Source organism: Mixophyes fleayi, chromosome 8, assembly GCF_038048845.1.
Source record: "Mixophyes fleayi isolate aMixFle1 chromosome 8, aMixFle1.hap1, whole genome shotgun sequence".
Taxonomy (NCBI): Eukaryota; Metazoa; Chordata; class Amphibia; order Anura; family Limnodynastidae; genus Mixophyes; species Mixophyes fleayi.
This window is the reverse complement of record NC_134409.1, coordinates 76,522,736-76,549,470: the sequence shown is the minus strand read 5'-3', so window position 1 is coordinate 76,549,470 and position 26,735 is coordinate 76,522,736. Positions and strand designations below refer to the sequence as shown.

Sequence of the window (26,735 nt, the reverse complement as noted above, 5' to 3'; positions counted from 1 at the left end):
ACGCTTTGTTTCTTAATAGAAAGGTCTATCTGGATTAACTTATTACTTTTGAGGCAAGAAATGGAATACATTAGAGATTAATGAATAACATAAGTAGTAAGATTCTGGTTTCTACAGTAAATTTACTACATAGTTACAGATGGGGCAGGTTTATTTTTGAAAAACGGTGGAGTAAACAATGCCATGCTTTCCTTGATAAACAAAGAAGAGGTCTCATTTAACAAGTCAGATGATCTTTTTATGTGATCTATCTGTACATATGAAATAACGTAATATTCATGGACACAACAGGTTTTCAGAAATGTTTCTCTCTCAACCAAACAAAGGCTGAAATGTCAAAGGTAATAGAAAACAAGGAACCATAATAAAAAAAACTGGCAGATTAGTATTTAGATTCTACTCCTTGTATAAAAGAGTGGTTACAATGCAAGTTATAATATTAAGTATTCAATTTGGTTCTTCATTTATAATCATATTACCCCAAAAGAACAGCATTATACTTTAAAGCACACAGCCCACAGGAAAAATAAGTAGCACTATAAGAGACGCCTCTCACGATTTCCAGTCAGTTTCAAGCCAACAACTTTCCACATCAGAAAGATGAGGTTAGTGGCTGTATGAGGGGATAATTAACTCTTCTATGTCCTGTCATGGACACTGCACAATAGTATATTGGAGACCAATTTGTACAGTAAGAATCTATATTCATACCCTGACAAATTACATTAAGTGTATTCATTGAATGTACTTAATCAATCCTGCCATGAGTGTGAGTGTGTGTGTGTGTATATATATATATATATATATATATATATATATATATATATATATATATACACACACACACACACACACATATATATATACACATATATATACATATATATATTTTTTTTTTTTTTTTTTTTAAATAAAGTTATGGTTAGACAGAGTCCTAAGACAGCAACTCGCTGATTCAGCTAACAGGGTGGTCAGGGTGAATCTTGTTAAAGAATGTGGGAAACTTAAGTGAAGAAACCATTTAAAAAAAGTCAAGTACATCAACTATGTTTCACTAGATTATTATTTACATTAGTACAGCCAATTCATGCAGTAGTAAGTTTGAGACTTTAAATAGGTCTGGCATAAAATTACTGATCGGTCTATAAAAATAGCAATTAAAAAACAGCATTTGTTTTAGCAATAACATTACATCACAATATGGTTCAAATTTTAATATAAAAAAAATCCTCGGAATGGAGCAATATGAAACTTTCTAGATGTATAGAAATTAGAGTGCACCATGATCCTTTGCTATAAGACATGGTTTAATATGTTAGTAGTTTTCATAAAATACAATTGTGTGTGCATGCATTGCCCTGTAACAAACAGTGTTTTCCTAAGCTTAAATATCTCATAACCATAGAGACCAATGTAGTTGTCATGCAACATTCTATCTGTAATTGACATATGGGTTTTATAATTTCTCTGCCTGGAAATTATAATATAAAAAGTTATCTCAGCTTTTAGCATTACATTCCTGAAGCCTATTTTATGGTACTGTGTGGTGTTTACTGCTCTGTAATGCAAGCTGTGTTTACAAAGTTAGGCATGTTTTTTATTTTTATATTATTTTGTCATACCTCCTGGGAGCAGTCATATACATACTTCACACCAACCTATTTTACCTACTATTCAATACATACCTCCTTACTACTGTCAGGCTCCATCTTCTTGCCAATTCTCTTTTTTAATTTATTTATTTTTTAAACTGTAGCCACAATTACTCCAAGGTGCCACTATATATTACAGGAGCTGGTAATCACTGTCTCCTGTAAACCATATCAACATATAGGTTTATAACCTTGGACGGTGCAGAGAGAACGAGAACAGTGGAGACAGATTTCAGTTTCACATTTAAGGACACATCTGTCCACACCTGTCTTTTACCATTCAGGTCAATTGAAGGACTCATCCTACCACTCTCAGCAATTTTAGTATCGATGACACACTCAACTTGTTCCTTATAATACCCAAACTCAAAACATAAACTACCAAATTCCCGTCAAATTCTACTTTATACGCCCAGTTTTTGGTAAAAAAAAAAAATACCCCGCTCTTTCCAAAGCATTACAAACCATACCTAAAATTTTGCCATTACTCCCACCACAATGCTACTAAAATACAAGTGTGTGTCAACTTTACCTAATTTCCCAATCTCTCAGGTCAGCTGTTAAAAAATACCATGCTGCAGAATCACAATGTATCTGAATAAATGGATGTGAATCTCCAAAGCCATATTTCAAAATCTAGTGGAAAGCCTTCCTAGATGAGTGGACGGTGTTATAGCACAAAGGGACCAACTCCACATTACTGCCCATGGCTTTGAAATGAGATGTTCAACAAGGCCAAGCACATATTGATGTGATGCTCAGGTGCCCACAAACTTTTGGCTATATAAAATCTTTCAAGGTACACTGTGAAAATGGATAAAAAATAATTTAAAAACATGCTCTATTAAAAATGTTTTCCCATGCACTTTTAATGTGTTGTGCTTTTACAGACTACATTGTACAGAGACTATGTGCTGGTTCACATCAGTGCCTGCCCTATTGGAGTTTACAGTCTAAATTACCTATCACATGCACACGGTAGGGTACGTTTTGTCAGAAACCAATTAACTAAGTATCAGTATGCTTTTGGACTTTGGGTGGAAAGCGGAACACCCAGAGGTAACCAACACAATCCCCATAGAGATGTTTGGAATCAAACCAATGATCCCAGCACTGTGAGGCTGCAATGCTAACCTGGTGCCCAATGCAATGTTGCAAAAGTACTAACACATTTATTTATAATTTATTGCTATACTAGCCATCTCTCTCACCCCTGAAATGACTTTTAAAATGGCAAAAGCGGTAAACACTGAGATTCAGGATTTTGCTGTAGCACAAACTGACATCTAACTAATACACAGATCTAAAACATGTGTATTTTATGGGCTCTATTTTTCTTTTTTGCTCTAGGCACAACTCGCTTTGGCACTTCAAAGTGTGTACTCTTTGACACTATGGGATTTAATAGTTTTGGAAAAGCAAGGCCATATAGTCATCTATGAGGAATGCAACATGACGGCATATTGCCATAAGACATTTTCCACCACTTACAATGTATTTAATCAGTTCGTATACAAGGAATTTTATTGTCTTGGAAAAAAGTATATATATGGTCATTAAGTTGCCATGTCAAGAATAATAAAACAACCCAGGACAAAGTTTCAAGCCAGATTTATTAAAAAAGGTCACTAGCTCTTTATTTTCTCTCAATGTGAGGGGATGTCAAGAATGGAGAATATATATTTACAATGTTTGGAAGCATATAATAAGGAAAAAAAACATAAGAGACATAGCATACAAGTCTGTAGCCACAGAGCAAGTAGTAACATTTTGTCACACTTGCAGTTAAAAAGAATAATATTTTATCATTTTTGTGCAACAAGAGAATATAAAGACAATCATAGTGAGAAGAAAATTCTAAAAAGGCCATGAATCAAAAGATTAAAGCGGGACATACTTAAGCCATGCTAGCATTCCTGTTGAAGAATTATTTTTTTGCACCTTAGTTACTGCTGACATGAATAATTTAAAACCAAGAATATAGTTCCATTGCTAAAGCAAGGTAGTTAGGTTTGGAAACTAAATTAGAAGATGCCAGATAGGGCTTGAGAAATACCAATTACCAGCTTGCCATGGCGACTAAAAAAGAAACAGGACCTGGTGAGCAGAGGAAGAGAACATTACTCAGATGCTGATCATTTTTTTGAAATGCCCTTGCTCTGAAAATACATTCACAAACACCAGCACTGACATTGTTGCCCTGCAGAGCTATCTACTGGCAGCAGTATTGTTCAAGAGTGGGGCTGCTCAATTAATTTAAGAATGTCTATCTCACCACCTGTCTCCTCCAATAAACATACCAATTGTAATGAATGTTGGCTACAGACATCAAATGCACCTGCTGCTGGTAATATACAAAAGCCAGTAGCAGGTTGCTTGCTGAAATAGAAAAAAAACATCTACACCTATAGCCAGTTGCAGCTCTGACTGCAGTACACAAAACAAAAGCATGGTCTGTTTACAAATTGAACATGTAATTTACTGTCCCCTTTGAAATTATATTCTGGATCTATGTTTTCCAATCAATCCCACAGCTATTTCTCAGTGAAGGTTTCTGAGAGGTAATACTAACAACAGGAGATTTTGGGAGTTTTTAGATTTAAGTTACAATATATTAAAGGATACGTGCATGAGTACTCTGCACACAATATGTGATTGCGTACAATATGTACTGTGCATAAGAGTGTATGTATATTAGTCCTACCTGCTTACTCTCCCGGACTCCCGGGAGAGTAGGCAAAACTCCCGAAATTAGGCGAAATTAATGGCAGCGAATGGAGGGGGCAGGGCTTAATCGAGTCATTAAGCTTCACCCACTCCATTCAATGCCGTGAATTTCGGCTTTTTAGAGTGGGGGCTAAGTCATCTTAGCCACAGTTGGCTAAGGAACACGTCCATAGAAGGCAAAACATCTTGCATATTTTTCTCTTGAAAACTATAGCTTCTTAAATATTATTGTTTATTTTCAAGTCTCAAAATAAGCAAAAATAGGAGAAATATGTGTACATTACATGTGTGTAATTAAAATATGCATTACACTTTATTGATATACATTAAAAATTGAGAATAATCATACCTCCTATCATGGTTCTGAACTAGCAAAATATTTAAATAAGGAAATTGGAATTTCTATGGAATAACTGAAATATTGCTGTTAAAAGGGTAGCATAGCTACCAAGCCACCTCGCTGCTCGCTTAGTTATAAATATTGATAATATATAATCATATTTTCACCTTAGAATAAAATTGTTTACTAATTGTGTGTATTGTGGTTATTATTGTTATAGATTAACATCAGGATATCCCATAGATTGTAAGCTTGCGAGCAGGGCCTTCTCACCTCTTTGTCTGTTTTACCCAGTTTGTTTATTAGTTCATTATGTTTCTCCCCAATTGTAAAGCGCTACGGAATATGTTGGCGCTATATAAATAAATGATGATGATGATGATAATCACATAAATTTCCATCAGTTCTAACATCCACATTGTTATTATTTGTCTCAATTTAAGGCCAATTCCTATATATCTCCATTTTATGTTCCATATATGAGTTTCTTATTGAACCAGTGTTCCATATAGAGCTGCTTTACTGACAGATTTACAATAGTTTGATATAGTCTTGTCTTATAGTTAAGTATTGCTGCTAGATTATGGAGCAGTTAACATAGTTACATAGTTGATGAGGTTGAAAAAGACACCAGTCCATCAAGTTCAACCTATTTTGGATCTCCTGCGATCCTGCACTTATATTTGAAATTGATCAAGAGTAAGCAACCGCCAATCTGTTTCGATTGTGAAAATCCCCCCAGACTCAATATTGCAGTCCTATGTTTACCCTATAGCCACTATTATCCTTCATTTTAATTAACGGTCGTATTCCTGGATACACCTTTCCGCTAAAAATTTGTCTAACCAGGGGCGTGGCTTGGCAGCCATCGTGTGAGGCAGCACTTCGGGTGAGCTCCGACAACTCCGGCTCAAACTGGACTTGTAAAGTCCCTTTCTGCCCCTCTGACCTGCTGGAGTGTATTTTAGTGCCTCTCTGGACCGGACTGCGACTGGGCCTGCCTTTATTGAGGGCTCCAGTGGCCCCATCGGACGCGCCTGGAGGCCCTCCATTACCGCCCCCTTCAGTGCTGGTCCCCGCCTAGCCGTCACATTACCCGCTGTGCTGGTCCCCATCGGCGGCTCTGGCATACGAAGAGGGAGACCCTTACCTGCTCTGAGGTCAGTGCCCCCTGCGGCCTCCATCCAGCGCCTCATCCACGGTCTCCATTTCCAGCGCTGACCGATCAGCTGCACTTCCGGTCCCCGGCGCGGGACTTCCGGTCGGCGAGTCCCCGCAGAAAGCCAGCCTGCAGTGCGTGAGTGTTTACCTCTCCCCCACCAAGCCCAGCTGTGTCCACATAACTCACCACTTTCCCCTGCAGCAACACTGACAAAAGGTGACCTGCCCCTACCTACACTGGCACAGTCCCAGCTCCTCTGCCATAAATCTCCCACTCTCTGTTCGCCTATGCTTCATTCATTTGTGGAGCAATATTGCCCTCTAGTGGTGGCTTAAAAATATTACACCCACTGTTTATTGCTGCTGCACTTATTTTCACTCAACTATTGCCTATTTGAAGGTTCAGCGAGGCAAGAAATTGAATCATCAAGCCTTGTCGCTTCTCAACCTCCTAGGCTGACGGGATTTCTTTATATTGATACCCATCTACTGGCCTCCCTCCGGCCACTGAACATGTGACCTCCTCCATTCAGGCTGGACCAGGTTTGACCCCTATAATACTAACCAATCTAAAGGTGTGTCCCTCCTACGTCTTCTTCCCTCATACCAACCCTCCTCTGCCTCCTTCATCCCGCTCAATTGGCCACCGGCTCCCAGCCTCTTCGTCATGTCCAACAAACCAAAGAAAGTGACTTCCGGGTCCTCTGCTCCCTTTTTTGGCTCAAAGAACAAACCGTCTTCCCCGTGTCTGACGCCTACAGAAGCGCCGGGCTCCCAACTGCTCCCTGATACGGAGCTGGATCCACAGATCCTAACTATAATGACCAGCTTACCAGAAGGAGTCAAGCAAACTTTCCACCAAGAACTCTCCAAAGTTGTTAATGACTTTAAATCGGAACTAACCTCACTGGGCAACAGATCTGACGCGCTCGAGTCAAAAACAGACGACCTCTGCCGTTCACAATCTACAACGGATAAGGAACTTGCCCGTCTCCGTGACAAAGTGGAGACTCTCAAGGAACAACAGGAGGACTCTGAGAACCGATCTCGTCGTAACAACATTCGTATTCGAAATGTTGCTGAAGAAATTTCTCCGGCGGATCTTCAGGCTTTTCTTAAAGACCTTTTCCAACATATCCTTCCGGAGCTCTCTGACTCTGACTGTATGATGGACCGTGCCCACAGAGCTCTTCGGGCCCGTCCGGCCAATGGCCTGCCCCCTCGAGACATCATTGTGCGCCTGCACTATTTCCACACAAGGGACCGAATCCTCTTTGCGACTAGAGATCAATCTGCTCTCTCTTTTCGGAACATGGACATCCAGCTGTTTCAGGATCTTGCTCCTTCCACAATTCAGAAACGGAGAAACTTGCAGCCTGTTACTAGGATCCTGCGTCAACACAATCTACGGTATCGCTGGTGCTTCCCGTTTCAACTTCAGGTGTTTGCGGCCAACTCTTCTTACTTCATCAAAACGATTGAGCAGGGTCAGGATCTCCTGGCGAAACTGGACATTCTCCCCGAAGCTACTGCCTTGCAGACCGGCTCTCCGAAGGCCCAGCGCTCAGCCCCTCCACAACCAGATTGGTCCCGCTCCTCCCGTCGCAAAGTCCGAGATGCCGCACCGCCATGACATGTCTACTACTATTGTTGATTTCTGTTAACATTTTGCCTCCACAGGTGGACTTCCTACTTGGGTTGGAGCTCAGAGCTCCTTGTCTTTATCTTTAGATATGTTAGCTTTTCCACGTCACCCGTCTGTTATTGAACCTATAGTGGCACGAACCTGACATGATGTTACATTTGAAGTATTTTGACGCTACTATATTTATATCTTGTGTTTTTCTCTTGGTAGGGTGATCCCTCTCCCCTTCTCTACCCATCCCTCCCTTTTGTTTTCCCCCCTTCCCTCCTCCCCTAAAGTTGTAGAATCTTAAAGTTCTAATTTGATTGTTAATGCACACCTTCTTTGTTTTTGTTTTCTTCTCTTTCTGTTTGGTTAGTTGATAATGCTGCGGGAGGGGAGGAGTGAGGGAGGGAGGATCTCTTTCTTCCCTCTTCTCCTTTTCTCTTCCGTTTGCTTACCTTTTATTAAGATTTTCTCATGGGTCTACGGTCCTGGCCTCATCTTACATTACACACAGGACCACCCCCCACGCAACCTTTGATATTGTCTACTGTTATTTGTAAATTTACCTCACCATGTTTTTGAACCCCTCCTGGGTTCCTTTCATACAGGGTTTATGCCCAATAGGGCTCCTCTCTCCTCCTCTCTCTTTCCTCGTTTCTCCCTTTTCACCTTTTCTTTTGTCTTCTCTCTGTTCTCAAGGACGGCTTATTAACTTATTCCATTCTTCCCCACTATTAGTCAAGCTGCCGGGACTTATCACTTCTACAATGCCATGTCCTTAAAGGTACTCTCGATCAATGTCAACGGCCTCAACACCCCCCGAAAACGTACGACGCTACTGGAAGCCTGTAGGAGAGAAAAAGCGGATATCGTCTTTCTACAGGAGACACAATTCACTGGAGTCCACTCTCAGCTTCAGGGTAAGCAGTTTTCCCAGACTTTCTTTGCCTCGGCGGACTGCAAGAAGCGGGGAGTGGCTATTTTGATCCACAGTAAGATTCCCTTCCTGCACTCCAACACTTACGCAAACCCGGAGGGTTGTTTTGTTCTAGTGGGTGGTACTCTCCGATCTATTCCTGTTACCCTGGTCTCGGTCTATGCCCCTAACCAGAAACAAAAGCCTTTTTTTTCCAAACTCTTTAAATGCATTGAGCGGCTGGCGCGGGGCCACGTGATCGTAGGTGGTGATTTTAATGTGACTCTTGATCCTGTCCTGGACAGGTCTTCCCCCTCTTCCTCCCGGCGGGGCTCTCCCACTTCAGCAGAATCTACTTCACTAGCCACACTGCTCTCTCATCACCGCATGTATGACTCCTGGCGACTCTGTAACTCAGACGCCAGGGATTACACCCACTACTCTGCCCCCCACCAATTGTACTCCCGCATAGACATGATACATATATCCCATGCACTTACTCCCAATGCGACTTAAGCGGGAATCACCCCACTCTCATGGACTGACCACTCGGGGGCGTTCATTACTCTAGACCTCCTCAAAACATCTTCACCCCAGGGAAAATGGTGCCTAGATGACTCTCTCCTGCTCAATCAGACGACCCTTTTAGACCTCAATAACTCAATAACCAACTACTTCCAAGATAACTCTGCTATAGATGTCCCCCCAGGCATTATTTGGGAAGCACACAAAGCCACTATATGGGGCCATTTGATTAGCCTGTCTGCGGCCTCTAGGAAAAAGGCTGCAGAAGAGATAGCTTGCTTGGAGCGCAGGTTAGCCTCTCTTCTTCCCCAACATCAGTCTCTTCATGACCCTGCTCTACTCACTCAGATTTCTTCACTGAAAGGCCAACTTAACACTCTTCTCTCCCGTAGGGCTGCTATTACTATGCAGAAACTACAGCAACGGTACTATGACAAATCTGACAAAGCAGATTCTGTGTTAGCCAGAAAGCTTCGTAAGAATATGGCTCTTGGCCACATTGATAAAATTTACGACCCACAAAAGAGCAGAACTACATATGACCCTAAGGAGATAGTCCAGACGTTTCAAGATTTTTATTTCTCCCTCTATAACTTAGCCCCCCCCACCCACCCTTCTAAGAGCTCATACGGTGCCGTCTCTGGACGAATACCTAGCCGCCACCCCCCTCCCTAAGCTCACTCCACCTCACATAGAATCCTTGAATGAAGATATCACCCTGACCGAGGTTTTGGCCGCTATTAAATCCCTGAAACCCTCTTCAGCTCCAGGCCTTGACGGTTTTACCCCGCAATACTATAAAAATTTCGCTGCAGTACTAGGCCCCCATCTGACATCTTTTTTTAACGAGATCCTGGATGGTGTCACGTTTGATGCAGCCACAACCAGAGCTAATATTATTGTCATTCCAAAGCCTGGGAAGGACCCAACTCTCTGCTCTAGTTATAGACCAATTTCCCTCCTTAATGTGGACCTCAAAATTTACGCAAAAATTCTGGCCTCTAGATTGAATCCCCTCCTCCCTTCCCTCATCCACCCCGACCAGGTGGGATTTATCCCGGGACGTCAAGCTCCGGACAATACTAGGAGAACAATTGACCTGATACACACAATTCACAGGGGTAAGCTCCCCTCCCTCCTTATGTCATTAGATGCTGAGAAGGCGTTCGACCGCATCTCCTGGTCGTTTATGGTTGGGGTACTGGGAGCGATGGGTTTCTCTGGCAAATTTATGACGGCCATCTCAGCCTTGTACCGTTCTCCGTCGGCCACAGTCTCTGCAAATGGTCTATCCTCGGTCCCCTTCACTATTTCCAATGGCACACGGCAGGGCTGTCCCCTTTCTCCGCTCATTTTTGCCCTTATCATAGAACCTTTAGCAGCTAGAATCCGGGCTAACCAGCAAATTCTAGGCATCCCGGTGGGTAGCTCTTCCCATAAAATAGCATTATACGCGGATGACGTCCTGTTAACAATTGCTAATCCAATTTCCTCTGTCCCTCCTCTTGTAGACGAATTAACGCTTTACGGCCACTTCTCAGGATATAAAGTTAACGCGGACAAGACAGAAGTCTTAGACTTTTATGTCTCCTCAGCTGACAAGGTGTCTTTAGAAAGCTCCTTCCCGTTCAACTGGCGCCCTCAAAAACTCAAGTACCTTGGGGTATATCTAACTAAACAACCTCATCAGCTTTTTCAGGCCAACTTCCCCCACACTCTTGCTCAAGTTAAGCTAGACCTTGTTTCATGGTCGCAACTATACATCTCCTGGATAGGTCGTATTAATGCGGTCAAGATGAACATACTCCCTAGACTCCTCTACCTTTTTCAAACCCTCCCCATCCGAGTCCCCCCCTACGTTTTTAAATTTCTCCATTTCCATGTATCTAAATTCATTTGGGCGGGTAAGCGCCCCCGAGTCCGTTTCAAGCTTCTACAGAGAGCCCCGCGGGGAGGGGGACTGGAAATCCCTGATTTTCGACGCTATTATCTCTCTGCTCAGCTTGCTCAATGCATTCTGTGGTGTAGCTTGACTCCCTCCAGGGTCTGGGTCGAGATTGAGGCTTAAAGTCTGGGTATGCTTTCCCCATCTACTCTCCTATGGCTTCCACGAGCTCGTCGACCAAAACGTGTCTCACTTTATCCGGTCATTACACATTCCCTAGCGGTCTGGGACTCATGCTCTCAAAAATTTGGCCTTTCCCCCCATCCTTCTCCCCTAATTCCTTTGTTTAACTCCTCAGACTTCGCTCCAGGCCTTACCCCTAAAGCATTCTCTTCGTGGACCTCACAAGGGGTCCGTTTCTTAAACGATCTCACCTCTACAGCTGTGTTCCCCTCGTTTTCTGACATCCAATCGCAAATAAATATTCCCACTAAATTATTTTACCAATTCCTTCAGCTCCGCCACTTTCACCACACTGTCAAATCTCGCCTCTCCTCCCGCCCCCTTACCCCATTTGAACGTCTCTGTCTCCGTCAGTCTTCCACGAAAGGCCTTATTTCAACATTATATTATGAACTTGCCCCACCTTCCTCAAATACTAGAATCTCGCATGAACTGGCCTGGGAACATGACCTGGGTGAAGTTCTTCTGAGCGAGGAATGGTCGGAGATATATGAGAATGCTGCCTCCAGCTCAATCTGCGTTAAAATAAAAGAGAATGCCTATAAGGTATTGTACCGCTGGTACGACGTTCCCTCCCGGATACATAAATTCCTCCCAGACTCTTCTGATCGCTGTTGGCGTGGGTGCTCCCATGAGGGTAACTTTATCCATATATGGTGGACTTGTCCCAAACTCTCAAACTTCTGGGCCGAGATCAAACACCTGATCCAATCGATTATTCAGGTAACGATTCCATTTGAGCCTAAATTTTTCCTCTTGCCCCTGGGAGCGCCAGCGGCAACTCGGCATGAGAATAAGTTAGCTAGGCATATCTTATCGGCAGCTACCTGCCAAATAGCAGCAGACTGGAGGCAGCAAACTCCACCTTCGCTTCAAGCCGTTATCAATAGAGTCTGGCAGGTTCACCGCCTGGAATATATGACCAGCATTATCAATAGGACATCAAGATCGTTCACTAAGGTATGGAGCCCATGGCTCTCATTTTTTCAGATTTATCCCCCTTTCACTTGACTCTACTTTTACACATGTCCGTCCTCCTCCTGTAAACCCCTCTCTTTCTCTTTTCTTCTCTCTTTCCTTTCCTGTTCTCTACTGTACTAGTCTCTCTCCTTTTCTCCTCCTGCGTCATGCCACTCTCTGTTGAGGCATTTCGCCCCCTCCCTTATTTCTTTAAAAATCCTTGGTCAACTGCCATACAGGCATATTGTTGCACTGACTATTTATATCTTTATACTGATTTTATGCTTTGTTACCTGTGATGTGCTTCTATTGCTTGTTTTTTTTTCTTACTGACAATGCATGTCGGTTCTGTTTGTTACTTGACCATTCAAAAATAAAAAGTATAAAAAAAAAAAAAAAAATTTGTCTAACCCTTTCTTAAACATATCTATTGAATCTGCCATCACAACCTTTCCTGGCAATGAATTCCATATCTTGACTGCCCTTACTGTAAAGAACCCCTTCCTTTGCTGGTTGTGAAATTTCCTCTCCTCTAACCTTAGGGGATGACCACGTGTCCTGTGTATGGTCCTTGGGGTAAAAAGTTCCCATGAAAGCTCTCTGTATTGACCCCTAATGTATTTGTACATAGTAATCATATCTCCCCTTAGACGCCTCTTTTCTAAAGTAAACATGCCTAAACTGGCTAACCTTTCCTCATAACTTAATGACTCCATACCCTTTATCAATTCTGTCTCCCTTCTCTGAACCCTTTCTAGTTCCACATTATCTTTTTTATAGAGTGGTGCCCAGAACTGTACTGCATATTCAAGATGAGGACTTACCAATGATTTATACAGTGGCAAAATTACAGTGTCTTCCCTTGCATCTATGCCCTTTTTTATGCATGTCAATACTTTGTTTGCCCTTGCAGCTGCCGCTTGACATTGAGCACTATTGCTAAGTCTACTGTCTATGAGCACTCCCAAATCCTTTTCCATTATAGATTCTCCTAAATTAATTCCATTTAATTTATAGATTGCGTTCTTGTTTTTGATCCCTGAATGCATAACCTTACATTTATCTGTGTTAAACCTCATAGTAACATGCTGAACTATCTTTTCTCCAAAACTTTTATGCAGTCTTATTCTCAGGTGTATCCCACTAGTGAGAAATTACATCTGATAATAACCAAAAACAATCAGTTTCGAAAGCTATATTGAGTGAATGTCTATACACAGCCTGTTCTGAGTCACACACACACTATTGAGTCATTCATTCAGGGGTTTATCCCACTAAAGTGACCGATATAATAAACAGCTTGTAAGAGGGTAAGTTTACTAAGTATGTTTGTATATATAAGCGAGTCCACGAGCGTGGCGTCTCGCCGATGCGCATTTCGCTAGGTGCTTTCTCAAGACAAGCCGATGAAACGAATTGACAAGCTTTTTATAGTCTTAAGCCCGCCTTCCTCATTTAATATTCACCATTCCTTGGAGACGTTTGTTAGCAACCACCTCTGATTGGTCCAATCCCGGGCTAGTGTTTCCTATGATAATAGGTCAGCAGCGATTTGAAGGACTGCATAGCCAGCCTATCAGATAGTATGTCCCACCCTGTAATCTTCCCCATTGGTGAAGGCCTCTATTTACATTTGTTAAGCAACGTACATCAGTGCTATTATTTAATTTAAGAACCATCTAAAAGCCTGTTATGTTGAATAATAGTTTAAATACATTAGGTTAGTAAAGATTGTTATGTTATGATATTTACGATTAATAATACAATGATAATGCTAGTACTATAATATATTTCCTAATTGGGGAGACCTCTATTAATTCCATTGAATACCAATCATTATTCCGATTATAAATTAAATAGCGATTTAAATATAAATAGATATAAATTTAAAAATTGAGTAGTAATATGATTTTAATATAAGTAGAAATAAATTTATATCTGCTACTCTAATATAATACAATGTTTTCCATTTCAGAAATCATACGAATAATTGTACACAAAAGTGATAGAGTATAGTGAATCTATTTACGAGGGCATTAAAAATAATTAATGAATCAGTGATTAATATAAATAAGGGGAGATAAGAAAAAGTTATTGTTGAGAGCCCTGAACAGGGGCCATGGCAAGTGCAGTGATAAAGGTAAGTAAGAGGCAAAATTGTGACTTGAAAGAAATAAAATGAATAGAATGGGGTTGATGTGAATAATAATATTATTAAAATAAATAGTATCAATGATAGCCAATATCATTGAGGTTATTAGTGTTATTTGTAAATAGACGGTATAATTGTTGTGGTCATTAAGACCATTAGGTATCAGACTTCCCATTAGGAAAATCTTCTTGGTCTCCCTTTTTAAAAGTTCTTGTTGGAGATTACCCACTCATATGCCCATGTTGACCTGTTCCATGACATAAACCTTCAAGAATTTGGGGTCTCTATTGTGATGTTGAAGGAAATGTCGAGCAACTGTAGCGAGTTGCTTAAAGTTGTTCCAGTCTCTTTCAGCAATCTTTATATTGCCTACATGTTCCAAGATGTGTTTCTTAAAAAGGTCTGCTTGTCATACAAATATAGTTGAAATTGCACGGACATGACAAGCAATATATGACTCTCAGGGAATCACAATTCAGAAATTCCCTGATAATCCATTTGTTATGAAAATTTTGTCTTCGAGTACCCTTCTTAGATCTTCATCCATAAGTAGGATATTCCAATGCTTCTGAAAGATTCCAATAATATCCTGCCATTCTACGCAAAAAGTGCACACCAACAACTTTTGTCTACAAAAGTGGCCAATACGCTGAAATGGCTCCGCCAAAGATTCTACGAGAAAGGAAACAAAGCGGACGCTCTTTTCGCTCGCAGTTTACGCGCTAAACGTACCCGTAAGAGAATTATTCATATTCAAGATGCCTCTGCCAGTAAGCTATTTGACCCACAGAAGATAGCTAACCGTTTCCAGGATTGTATGATCTGCAGTCTGACACCCCCCCTAGAGACCTCAGACTTCGAATCAAAACATTTTTAAACACATGTTGTCTCCCCATGCTTAGTGAGTCGCAATCTTCTTCACTTAGTCAGGATATTTCGGCTGACGAATTGAAATGTACAGTTAAATCTCTGAGAAATGCGTCTGCCCCGGGCCCGGACGGTCTCACGGCCATATATTACAAAAAGTTGCTCCCTGTCCTCTCATCCATGCTTTTAAATCTCTTTAACTCGATTCTTAAGAGGCGAAAGTTTGACAGAGCTAACATAGTGGTCATCCCGAAAGAGGGAAAAGATCCTAGTCTTTGTTCAAGTTATCGTCCAATATCATTACTAAATATAGACCTAAAACTTTTCGCTAAGATTTTAGCAAATCGTTTGGCCAATGTGATCCCCTCCTTGGTCCACCCTGACCATGTGGGGTTCTTTCCCAATCACCAAGCAGCCGATAATACTAGGAAAATCATTAACTTGATCCATGCTTCAAATAGGCTTAAAACTCCGGATCTGGTGCTCAAGCTTGACGCTGAAAAAGCCTTTGATCAGGTTTCATGGCCCTTCATGTGCGAGGTCCTCAAAACAGCGAATATACAAGGCCCTTTTCTTAATGGAATTGCCTCCCTCTATATTAACCCCTCAGCAACGTTTCTGGCCAATGGATGTACTTCAGCGGCTTTCCCAATTCGGAATGGCACCAGACAGGGATGCCCCCTTTCTCCCCTCCTCCCCAGAATTCGCCTCAACCCTAATATCTCTGGTATATCCACAGGTTTAAGGTGGGCTAAACTAGCCTTGTACGCAGACAACGTCCTTCTCACCCTTACAAACCCTCATGTCTCTGTCCCATCTGTTTTAGCAGAAATTAACGAGTATGGTCTCCTTTCTAACTTTAAAATTAACTCTGACAAGACTGAAGCCCTTCCCCTCAATTTCCCTTCGAACACTCAAACTTACTTACAGGACACCTTCAAATTATTTCACCGGCAGCCACATCACATTAAATACCTAGGTGTCAATTTCACCAAAACCTACGATCGTCTTTTTACTGCCAATTTCCCCCCACTAGTAGCCGCCCTGAAGCGAGATCTCAAATCTTGGTCCCCAAAGTATATTTCTTGGATTGGTAGAGTGGCCTCAATTAAGATGAATATTCTGCCAAGGATTCTGTATCTCTTACAGACCCTACCAGCACGTGTCCCATCACTTTTTTTCAAAGAGCTGCAGGCAAGCATCTCACAATTTGTATGGTCCGGCCGACGTCCGAGAGTGCGTCTCAAAGCTCTCTTTCGTCATGCTCGAAACGGTGGCCTGGGTCTTCCCCGTCTCAACAAATACTAATTGGCGCCTCACCTCACCCAAGCGGTCCTTTCTCATTCTCTTCCTCGGACCCAGAGGAATGGACGGAGATTCGTGAGGCAGTTGCCAAATCCTCTATCTGTACGCAGATAAAAGAAAATTCTTACAAACTCTTACTCCGCTAGTATTTAGTCCCATCCAAATTGAAAACAATCTATCCGACAACCTCTGACCTTTGCTGGCGCAACTGTGGCCAACAAGGATCCTTGTCCCATATCTGGTGGAGCTGCCCAAAAATCATCCCTTTCTGGAAGGAGGTAGCTGACCTTATTTATAAAATAACTAATCTAAGATCCCCATTCCATCTATCTTAATCTCTCCTCCCTCGACTACCTCCCGACACCCACTACCAAATAATATGGTTACTCCCGGGCCATATTCTGACCACAGCCAGATGCTTAATAGCCAGGAAATGGAAACAATCTGAGAGCCCTTCTATTTTGGAGATGATTCAGAGTGTTTGATATATATATATATATATATATATATATATATATATATATATATATATATATATATATATATATATATAACCTAGAGCACATGACTAGTGTAGTTAACGACCGCCCTTACAAATTTCTCTCCACTTGGCATAGATGGCTGGATTACTTCCCTGCTACACATTCCCCTTCTTAAAAAATGTAAAACATAGACATTTCAGTAACTCTTTGAGCGGAGTCTCGCTAGGACCCGTTTTCCCTTCCTTCTTCTCTGTCCTTACCTCTACTAACACACCCTCCCTTCCCCCTCCTCCCCCCCCCCCACTATCATCCTCCTCTCTGTTTTCAAATTCTGATATTTCCTCTTCCTTTCCCCCTCTCCGTCTTCCCTTTATGGTACTCCGGATACCTCATAACTATTATACTTGTAATTCACGTCTTTCTATATGTTATTTCACGTGTGGACCACTCCTCCAGTAGTGGTTCCGAGTTTTATACCCTTCCTGCATTATAAACTCTCGATGTTAATACTGTTATGAGTTGTATTATCATAGCATATGCTGTACCGTTTATATTTGACAAAAATTGAATAAAAATATATTTTAAAAAAAAAAGTGCACACCATTCACATTTTAGGGTCTCTTAAATCAGATTTTGGTGGGGGATAAATGAGTGATTCTCTGTTTCTTTTATTGACGCCGATTTCAGCTTTTTTAATAACTTTCTTACTATAACCTCTGTGATGTAATCAATCCTTAAGTTCTTCAGTTCTCTTTGAATAAGTCTCATCCTCAGAGCAATTACTTCGCATACACAGTAATTCACCTTTTGGGATTCGTTTATCGACAAGTGGAAAATGTGAACTATTAAAATACAATAGGCTGTTGGCAGCTGTTTTCTTGCGATAGATATCTGTAGTTAATTTTCCTTCAGATGTTTTGGAAATTGTTAAATCCAAGAAATTGATTTTATTATCATGGATTTCTGATGTTAATTTCAAATTTACATGGTCAATATTTAGACTCTCCAGAAATTCATGAAACAGAATTTCATCGCCTTCCCATAAAATTAGGATGTCGCCTATATATCTCAGCCATACATTAATATGGTTGGTATATTTTTAATTTCTTTCATGAAACACTATCTCTCTCTTCCACTACCCAGCAAGAGGTTGGCATATGTGGGAGCACATGATGTGCCCATCGCCATTCCTCTGATTTGTAGGAAGAACCGGTCTTCAAAAACAAAGTAATTTTTTGTCAAAACAAATCTAAGCAGTTTTATTAGAAGATCACTTGTATCCATTTTGCGTGTCATATTTAAGAAGTAGCAAACCGCTCCTATGCCTTGTTCATGTGAGATACTAGTATATATAACGATTCGACATCATAGGATGCTAATTTCGTTGTTGGACCAACCATAATATTGTTAATTTTCGCCAGGTTGTCAGTAGTGTCTCTGATATAAGAATTCAAGGTTAATACATGTTGACAAAGATGAGAATCTACATACCTACTTGCGTTTTCCGTCAGGCTACCCATCCCCGAGACGATCAGTCTCTCAGGTGGATTTAATTCATTTTTATGAATTTTAGGCAACATGTATATAGTTGGTATCTTAGGATTAGTGACTTTGAGAAAGTCATAGTCAGTCCTAGAAATTGCCCCCGCATGGTAAGTATTACCAATCAATTCAATATACTGTAGTAAAAAATTAGATGTAGGGTTGAAAATTAAACGTTTATAGCATTCCGTATTATTTAACTGTGGATAAATCTTCTTCAGGTATAGTGAGCGTGGCCAGAATACAATGTTACCTCCCTTATCTGAAGATTTTATGATAGTGTCATTCCATCCCTGGATTTTTTGTAATGCCTTACTTTCTACTCGGCTCAGATTGGTTTTCAAACAATTTCGATTTCTAGATTGTAAATAAAGATTATCCAATTCCTTGGATACTAAGTCCTTGTAGATTTTGACTTTTGTTTGTTTGCAACATGTTCCTCTCAATTTACAGCACTGCAAAATATGTTAGGGTTTACACTTTTCAAATTCTATATTCTAAATCTGTCAACCGCCTTACCAGACATCTCTCGGTCAAGTCCCTCCTTGACCCACCCCAATCCAGCTTCCGCCCCCTCCACTCCACTGAAACCGCCAAGGCTAAAGTTACTAACGATCTTCTCTTGGTTAAAGCCAGGGGTCACATCTCCCTGTTGATCCTCTTAAGCCTCTCGGCGGCATTCAACACCATGGACTGCCCCCTCTTGTTTCAGACCATCCTTTCGCTCTGCCTGTCCTCGCATGGTTCACCTCATACCTCGCCAACCGCTCCTTCCTTGTATCCACTTCTGGTTAATCCACCCCTCTCTCTGCCCTCCCTGTAGGCATCCCTCAGGGCTCTGTTCTTGCCAATCTACTCTTTCCGTTGTACACGACCTCCATTGATGACCTAATCACTTCCTTCGGTCTCCAGTATCACCTTCACGCCAATGACATCCAACTCTACCGCTTTTCTCCTCATCCCCACCTCTTGTGTAGCTGACTGCCTTTCCTCCATCTCTTGTCCTCACATTTTCTCAAAATGACCATTGCCAAACCTGAACTCATTGTCTTCACTCCTTCTAGATCTTCACACACCTTGATTACTCTATCACTGTTTACAGCACCACCATTTCAACTGTTCCACAACTCCACTGCCTGGGCATCACCCTTGATTCTTCCTTCTCATTTGCCCCTCACATTCAATCTCTGTCGCTTCCAACTCCATAAAATTAACCCGCATCCGGCCCTTCCTATCTCAGGATGCCACCAACACCTCTCTTCATGCACTTATTTCCCCGTCATGATTACTGTAACCTTCTCCTCACCGGCCCCCCCCCACTACCACCTCACCCCTCTTCGTTCTAAACTCAACAAGAGACATATCTTCCTGTCATGCCGCTCTTCTTCTGCCTCCCCTGTCAGCCTTCCCACACCTACAAGGCCCTCTCCCACTCCACTGCTCCATATACCTCCAACCTCCTCTCCATCTACACTCCCTCCCGTTCCCTATGTTCCAATGACCATCGCCGCTCCTCCACTCTGATCACCTGATCCCACTCCAGAATACAAGATTTCTCTTGGGCTGCCCCCCTCCATTGGAACAACATTCAATGTCAACTGTCCCCTAATCTGTGCACTTAAAACTCAACTGTTCCTCAAAGCTTACCAACCATCCATCTAACCATCTCTCCATGCTTGATCTCCTCACTCTCTTTCGCTCCTCTAGCGCTAGATGTCCTTCCCTGACTCCCCATTGTGCCTGCTTTCTATTTGCCCTCCCTTTAGGAGGTAACCTCTTATGTGTAGAGCTGTCCTCCCTCCTGTCTCTATACCTGTTCTTCTGCTCCAAGTTCACTGTACAAGCTTTGCTTGGAGCTCTTGGAGTCCTGGTAACATTTGTTTATTGTTCTGTACTGTATTACCCTGTATGCTCTACTGTTTGTATTCTGTACAGTGCTGTGGAAATCTTGTGGTGCCTTACAAATAAAGGATTATAATAATAATAATAATAAATAATAATAATTGGGAATCTGTTTGTCCTGTAAACTTAATGGTCAACTGTAGTATTCAAAGTTTTGCAGTCTTTATGCTGGATACAAGTCACAGAACCCGTCTTACAAATATCTTTTTTTATGCCATAATGCTGTACGTTATGCTGTGTGTGACTGCAGTAGCTACTCACATTATGCACTTTGTGTTGGTTAAACTATTGAAAAACTGTATTTAGTAGTGGGGGACATTTATGAAAATGTATGAAGAAAACTGTGGTTTTGACCATAGCAACCAGATTCCGTAATGTTGTTTTGCAGAAACTGCAATAACTTTATCCTATGCACCAGTCTTAGTGCTTAATTTATAAAGAAAAGGGAAAACCATGTGACATGTTAGGAGGACATTAACAATTATCTTTAAACATTAAAGAATATGGGTCCAAAAAGAGGTGCAAGAACTGCATTTCTACGCATTAGAGAACAACATAGCCTTTAGACTAGTTTTCATAAACATCCAAGAATATTATAGTATGATATGGTCACTGAAATGTAGTGACTTGCCTACAGAACGTATCATTCTGTTCTTTGTGCTTTTAACAATTAATTTTAGAAATTTTTTCTTGTTTCAATTTTTTTTATTCTCTTGCATGATTAGCTAAGGTTGTATTCTAGCTTACACATTAAACAGCAAACATACAAAGCATTATTTATCGGAGTGCCTTAAATATTAGCTCCCATATCTGGTAAAGATTTGTCCAGCTGTGCTTTATACAGGTATTGGCAGCTCTGTAAGCAAAACAGACCACATTTTGTCTTTGCTTAGTAGTTATGGGAACTTCTGTCCATATAACGATGTTTATGTGCAGAAGTGAAGGGCTTGTGCAGTACTACAAAAAAAAATTAATATATATATATGTCTTCAATGCTGCATTTAGGATTTACTGTCAAGCTGTGTCGCTGCAGGTGCAACCAAACCATCGCAGAATTCCAGGCTCACAAGTTGATGCACAAGTCTGCTATTGTCATGGAGTAACATGTCAAAGTGGGCACGGTCATGAGTAATGCATAGGAATTACGTGCCCATGCAATTCTGGGACACACAGGTCTAAGGTTCTATTTGGTTACCTGGTTGAACCGTTTCTTGTGATTTTGCCCATTATTTGCCTTCCCTGACAGCAGCTTTGCAAAATTTCTCTGGGTTCCAAATGCATATGCCCGACACCGACCTTGCATTCTATCGCTCTGAACTTAGATACTGTTTTATCCTTGTGGCTCCCTAGGTCTCATCCCTGTATACTTTGCCGATTAACACATCTGGCTTGTTCATAAGTTCGGGAGACAACTTAGTATAGAGTAACTCACTTTAAAGGGAAAAGGGGCCAATATAAGTGAAAGTACTCTAACCTTTTTATGGGTGTTTATAGACAAGTTGTGCCCAGATGTCCAATTTTCTTGGACTTTTTTGGTTTTCTATTGGGGCTAGGGGAGGAAAATTCAATAATATTGAAGAGCAAAAGTATTTACAGCTGCTTTCTGTAGTGAATAAAAATAGAAAATAGAAAATTAAATGAATATATGAACATATAAAGAAAGTAAGTAAGAGAGCACTGGTATTTTCCACATTGAAGTCACAGGTTTTTCACAATTGTAGACTCGTCTGTATTCCAAGAAAAAAATGTCAAACTTACATCTGCTCCACAGTCAGGTGTCTGAACGGAAGTTTGATTGAAGGATTTCATTTGTGATGTTTTCCCATTCTGAGGTCCTGTGGGTGTCATTATGTTGATAGATTGTGCAGGGAGTTGAGCTGTTCCTCCACTAACAGTCAGGACAGGCTGTGCAGCAACAATCCCAGGTGCAGGGAGTTGAACAACAGCTGAAGAGGTTAGCAGAACTTGTTGACCTATGTGATAAGATAAGATAAAGGCAAAATATTAAGGAAGCAGCACACATTATTTTTTTGCAAACATAGTAAAACAAATTAAATTTTAAAAAAGTCATAACAGGTACCTCATCTAAAACAAATAAGTATCACATCTTTCTGCCACTGAACATTAACAAACACAAAACGAAAAAAAAAAAAAAAAAAAAACCCACAGAAAGTCTAAAGTGGTTTCCTCTACTGTATATTGACATATTTCCAAATTTATACAATATTTCCAAACACAATCAGGCCTGTCTTTGTGATTGTGAATAAAATAAATACCCTTCACTGTCACCAAATCTATTTTTAATTTGACTTTTCAATGCCAGTTATCGTAATCTGCTAATCAAAAAGCACTATGTTGCTCGATCGAATTAATGCACCACAATAATATGCAATCACCGTTATAGACAAATATTAATATTTTAGCCAGAGGTAATATACTTGTTAAGTAAAGATCTAAGGTAAAACTCCATTTAAAACCAAAAAAGTAATTGAGGTTTGGAATCACCATCTCAATAGATGAGAATATAAGTAAATGTAACTTTTATTTATATTCAGACCTAATATATAATATAATTTCTTATTCGCTAAAATATATATCCAAGAATTGGGAATGCATATAATATGGGTACATTTAAAATGAATAAACAAGGCTCTTAAAACTAAGGAAATCCTTTCAAGGAAAGGTAGGAAATTAATTTAAATCCCTATATTAATATTGGATAATACTACATATTTTATATAATCTCAGAGGTCAGTGTGGGTAGATTCCCTGGCAAAGACTACCCAGTGAAACATGTACAGACAGAACACACAGCAGGGTAAAGCAACTGTGGACACTGTTACAAATGTCACCAGGCTCCCTCATTCACGCACAGCAGCAATAGTTAGAGAACACCACAGGGGACTTGTCCTCTATGGATGCTGGCGAAATAAAAGGGCTGACCGCACGAGGAGCACACAGAATAATGATATGCTTGCTTTTCACTGAAACGCTATAAGTGTTGTTTTAGATTTTTAAAACAAATGTTAATCAATGATTTACTGTGTACGGTTCTGCAGCGCTGTACAGTAGGGAAAACAGGACATACAAGGTAGACAGAATAAATGCAGACATGAAAACATAAGGAAGGGAGAGCCCTGCTCATGAGAGAGCTTACATTATAAGTGGAAGAGGGCACAGCTGAAACAAGAGGAGCGAAAGTGGAGACTGGAAGGTGTTTTAGTGTGGGTAGTATAGGTGTGAGCATGCTAACCTCTAATAGAGAGCGTCTAACAATATGAAGGCTGTGAGAAAGAATGATTGGACGTGGAAGAGAATTCCAAAAGTGATACGTTTTGTACGTGGGAGTGACAGGTTATTACCAGAGATGAGGTGCAGGTCAGAGGGCGAGAGGAAGAATATTTTGATATGAGATTTGAGGTGTACGAAGAGGTGGTGTTGTTGAGGGCTTTGTATGTAAGAGAGTAATTTGAACTGGATTCTGGAGGACAAAAGGAGCCAGTGTATGGATTTACAAAGTGGTGAAGCAGCAAGAGAGGAAGATCAGTCTTGCAGCAGTATTTAGGATGGATTGAAGTAGGGATACATGGGTGAGGGGAATGTCAGATAGCAGGAAGTTGCAGTAGTAAAGACTGTGAGGTGGTGACTCCGGGAAGAGGAAAGAAAGGTTTTGTTTTAGACATGTTGATATTTAGATTACATTGGGAAATCCATGGGGAGGTAGCAGAAAGACAGTTGGTCACACAAGATAGAGCAGAAGGGGAGAAGTCAAGGCAAGATATATATTTGATTGTCGTCAGCATAGAAATGGTGCTGGAGGCCTTTTATTTACTAATAAAAACATTTTATTTAACACTTGCTCAGCTTGTTAAATGGGACTTTATATGGATAAAATAACGAATGATGTTGAAAGATTTTTACACGAAAGTTACTAATCACTACAAACAATTAACCTTTACATGAAATGGTATATTGGATTTGTTGAATTGGTTTTATTGTAGTTTTTGGGTATATTGAATGGTATAACGAGTCTTTTGGAATCTATAACAAAGCCACAGCCAAGGCAAAGGTTATATTTACCGATCCTTGCCTGACACATTTTATTCCCTTACCGGACACATTACCAAGCTAAACCAACCATTCCACCAGTCATGTGACTCTTAACTTTCTACCCTAGTTCGCCTATTTTCTATTTGATATAATTAAGTAGATCTTATTAAGAGAAGGATAGAGAAGTTCCCTCCCTAATTAACATACAATGTCCAGTCTTCTCTATGTGGAAATCAAATACAGCTTAATCAAAAGTCACATACCCCAAGTGAAAATATCAGTTTAAACTAAAAGAGAGGGAGGGGTAAGAATAAGAGATGGGATAACAAATAAGGGTAAATCGCAATTAATCTAGAAATAAGATAAATGTGGAAAAAATATCTTTACTAACAAATCACTGAAGGACATAATATGAATGAACAAACGAACGTAAGAATAAATAGTTATATATTAATGAGCAGGAGAGACGAATCACTGCGCCACCATACACCATAAAACTTAAATTAAAAAAAAAACAGTTTTTAACCGTCTAAATGCAGGTACGCCCTTGCAGTCCCCATCCTGAAAGGACCTATAGTAACAATACAAGCAAAGGAAAAGAAAAGCACAAAATATTGTAGTATTTTTTAGGTACCAAGCAAATGACTAATCAAGTGCTGTGTACATCAATGTAAAATTACATTCTTATCCCCATTCAGAGATCTTAAATCTGATATTGTTGAAATCACACCAAGGCACTTAATTGATTGAAGACTAACAAGCAACAGATAAAAGGAGAAAAACAAAATGGCCCTAACAGACAGCTTATGTGTAAAGGATGACTTTTTATTAAAATGCTAAAAACCCAATTAAATACCCTGACATCAAAATCAAAGTTTGAGCGCTTATCTGTAATATGGACGATCTTACACCATCATCCTGCTGGATCTGCAGCCAAAAAGCAGCATTAGATGGGGTCAACAATACAGCCTCAAAGAACACACCAGAGCGAAACAACGCGTAGGAGGTCACCTTACACATTCATCTTACCACTTCTTCAGGGTGTCTCTGAATGGATGGGGTGGTCCATCATTGGTACAAGACAATTTAATTTTCCATTGGTGTTTACAGCATTTGATTAGTTATTTGCTTGGCACCTAAAATAATACAATATTTTGTGCTTTCCATTTCATGTGCTTGAATTTAAATGCTTGTAATAGGCAAAAAATAGTACTCCCTAGCAATAACGCATAAGATTGCATCAATCCAAAAGCAGTCCAAGGGGATCTGTTACGTTGGGAAGATATAAAGACTGTTATTCAATGTTGGAATTGATTATCAAGAAGATCAATACAGCGAATTTAAACTGTTTTATTGAGGTACTCTTATAGGGGTATTCAATTGTTCCTCCGGGCGCCAACGAGCGCGTTTAAACTATTACCGTTTATACGGTAATATTGCGCGTAATTACCGTTCATACGGTAATTTACTCGCTCAATTTCAGCTCGCTGCCCAGGGAGCTGCGAGCTGAAATTGAGCGAGTAATTACCGTATAAACGGTAATAGTTTTAAAGAGCTCGTTCCGGCGGCGCCCGGAGGAACAATTGAATACCCCCCTTAATGTAGAGTTTGAAGTCTAAAGTTCTAGAGGACCTCTCTCTAACGTAGTCTTTAGAATCTGTTCCCACTGCTATTGGTGCTATTAACTTGTTCCACTTCTATCAGTTTCAGATCTCTTGAATCTCCCTGGTGAGCATGTGAGAAGTGATTAGATACACTATGGGTTTGTAAGTCTTTGGAAATATTTATAAAAGTTGTTTTAATTTCTCACTGTTCGTCTAAAATATTGCAGAACATATATTGCATACATGGATCCACAATTTACAAAGTCACGGCTCTGAAACACGAACTGACTAACAGAAGATGTATTTGTGTGAATGTTATTGCAGACAAAGTTGCATTTTAAACAAACTGGCCTATTGCACCAGCCAGATGGTTTTGAGGGTACCCAGGTTTTTGTATTTATATTTTTTTACAGTAGATCTAATTTTACTTGTGCTAGAATGATTTTGAAAGTTAAATTGTTTTTTTTTTATTTATTTTTTTAAAGATAAGTGTTGGTTTGTCAACAAGATTACAATTGGATCTTGTTTTAAAATATGACACAGAATATTTTTGATTTGGCATTCCTTTTTATTAAATTTAGAAACGAAGTGCATCCAACCATCATAATAGGACTTATTTTTCTTGCTCACCTTGGGGGCAAGTAAATATTTGTAAATATGAACAGCAAGAGTAACTGATCAGCTGCTGGGTAGAAAGCATGTGACTGTTCAATGTGCCTGCATATATATATGCTTCCTATAATACATAATTTTGCTTCATAAAAGACATTAACATAATATCTACTTGTATTT

At 40.3% G+C, this 26,735-nt stretch overlaps 1 protein-coding gene across 1 annotated transcript in view; it reads right to left on the bottom strand.

The window, feature by feature from the left end:
- Positions 1-26,735, bottom strand: part of ATF6 (activating transcription factor 6) — a 124,005-nt gene that overhangs the window by 82,170 nt on the left and 15,100 nt on the right. The window contains exon 7 of the mRNA XM_075182762.1: positions 22,048-22,262. Coding sequence (XP_075038863.1) covers positions 22,048-22,262 — 215 coding nt within the window. The remainder of the gene's footprint in view (positions 1-22,047; positions 22,263-26,735) is intronic.